At 46.8% G+C, this 1,366-nt stretch overlaps 1 protein-coding gene across 1 annotated transcript in view; it reads right to left on the bottom strand.

Moving 5' to 3' along the window:
* ANXA11 (annexin A11) overlaps positions 1-1,366 on the bottom strand; it is a 50,452-nt gene continuing 49,086 nt past the window's right edge. Inside the window, exon 15 of the mRNA XM_017856228.1 lies at positions 1-768. Coding sequence (XP_017711717.1) covers positions 709-768 — 60 coding nt within the window. The 3' untranslated portion in view covers positions 1-708. The remainder of the gene's footprint in view (positions 769-1,366) is intronic.

The raw sequence follows: 1,366 nt of genomic DNA, 5'->3' as shown, positions 1-1,366 counted from the left end.
CAGCGCTGGCTGGCTTTTAATGTGGACACAAGTTTTGGCTACAGACATTCAGGTTTAAGGCACATTCCACAAATTACAAGAAGCCCTGTCACTGACAGGGAACTGGCTTTGTTCTCGTGGTTTCTGCAAGGAAGATGGAACGAATGACTTTCTGGACCTTTTTTTTTTTTTCTAAAAAGGAGTGAGTTTGGCAGTAACAAAGCTTGTGACACACTCACCAGATGCACAGGCTACCCTCCCAGGCATGCTTCCCTTTCTCTCCTCAGCGAGGACACGGCACTTCACCCACCCAGTCGCCCTCAACAGAAATGTGTACACAGCAAACAGACTTGTATGCATCTGTCTGGCAATGATCGTAAGAAAAGAAAATATGCCTCCAAATAAAAATATACAATTAAATGACAAAATGAAGCCAAGTCTTAGCCACAGGCAAAGGGGAATGATTACATGAGTCAGAAAAATGAAATATCTACTTCAGCAGCAAGAGGCTGTGAGGGCTGGGGTAGAAAAGGCATCCTGAGAGAGTTCTAGACCAACCCAGGTCCTGTGGCACAATATACAGGTCAGGAGGGGTGGAGGACAGACCTAGGCTCTAGGACGGTGCGTCTCGGGGCTATTTGTGGATTTGTTAGAAACAGACATTCTTTTGGCCTTTTCCTGGCACCACTGTTGCTGGCAGGTGGGCAGAAGTGAGCCACCAGTCACTGTTCAGTCATTGCCACCACAGATCTTCAGCAGAATCTTCCGGTAATCCCCTGAAGTATCTCCCTGGCCACAGAAACAAGGAAGACATCCGTTAAGGGAGGTACGCTCACTTTCAGCCTTCTGGCTCCTGATTTCCAGCCCTGAGCACCCTTATAGGGAGGAAGCCCCATCCTGGGGAATTTTCCCCTGCTGCAGGTCCTGCAGCAGGCAGCACAGACCTTAAAAAATGGAATTTAGCCTTCCCCAGGCCCCCATTAGAAGACAGCAAGCAGCACTCACCACAACTATCCAAGTCAAATGAATACCCACAAAAAAATATATAATCATCCTAAAAACCACTTCCCAGGGCTAACCAATACTGCTCTTTACCCAGTGCATTTATGCTGCCTTAAATTGGGGTTACCAATGTAACGCAACACAGTGTCCTGCTTAGGAAACGCAATCTCCTCACACATGACTGTCCAGTGGAAGGCGCGGACCTCCTAGGTCCCAGGGATCTCTCCTCTGTCTGAGGCCACTACACTTACTCTAAGAGTGCAGGCTCGGCTTGGCTCATTTCTAATCATTTCCTTCCACCCTAAGCAACTTGAGGGCAAGGCATGCAGGAGATACTCTGTAAAGAATTATTAACCTTTTTTTTTTTTTTTTTTTTTTTTTTTTT

The sequence above is a fragment of the Rhinopithecus bieti genome, unplaced genomic scaffold (genome assembly GCF_001698545.2).
Source record: "Rhinopithecus bieti isolate Rb0 unplaced genomic scaffold, ASM169854v2 scaffold_43555, whole genome shotgun sequence".
Taxonomy (NCBI): domain Eukaryota; kingdom Metazoa; phylum Chordata; class Mammalia; order Primates; family Cercopithecidae; genus Rhinopithecus; species Rhinopithecus bieti.
Note: the sequence above shows the minus strand (reverse complement) of the source record. Positions and strands in the feature narration are given on the sequence as shown.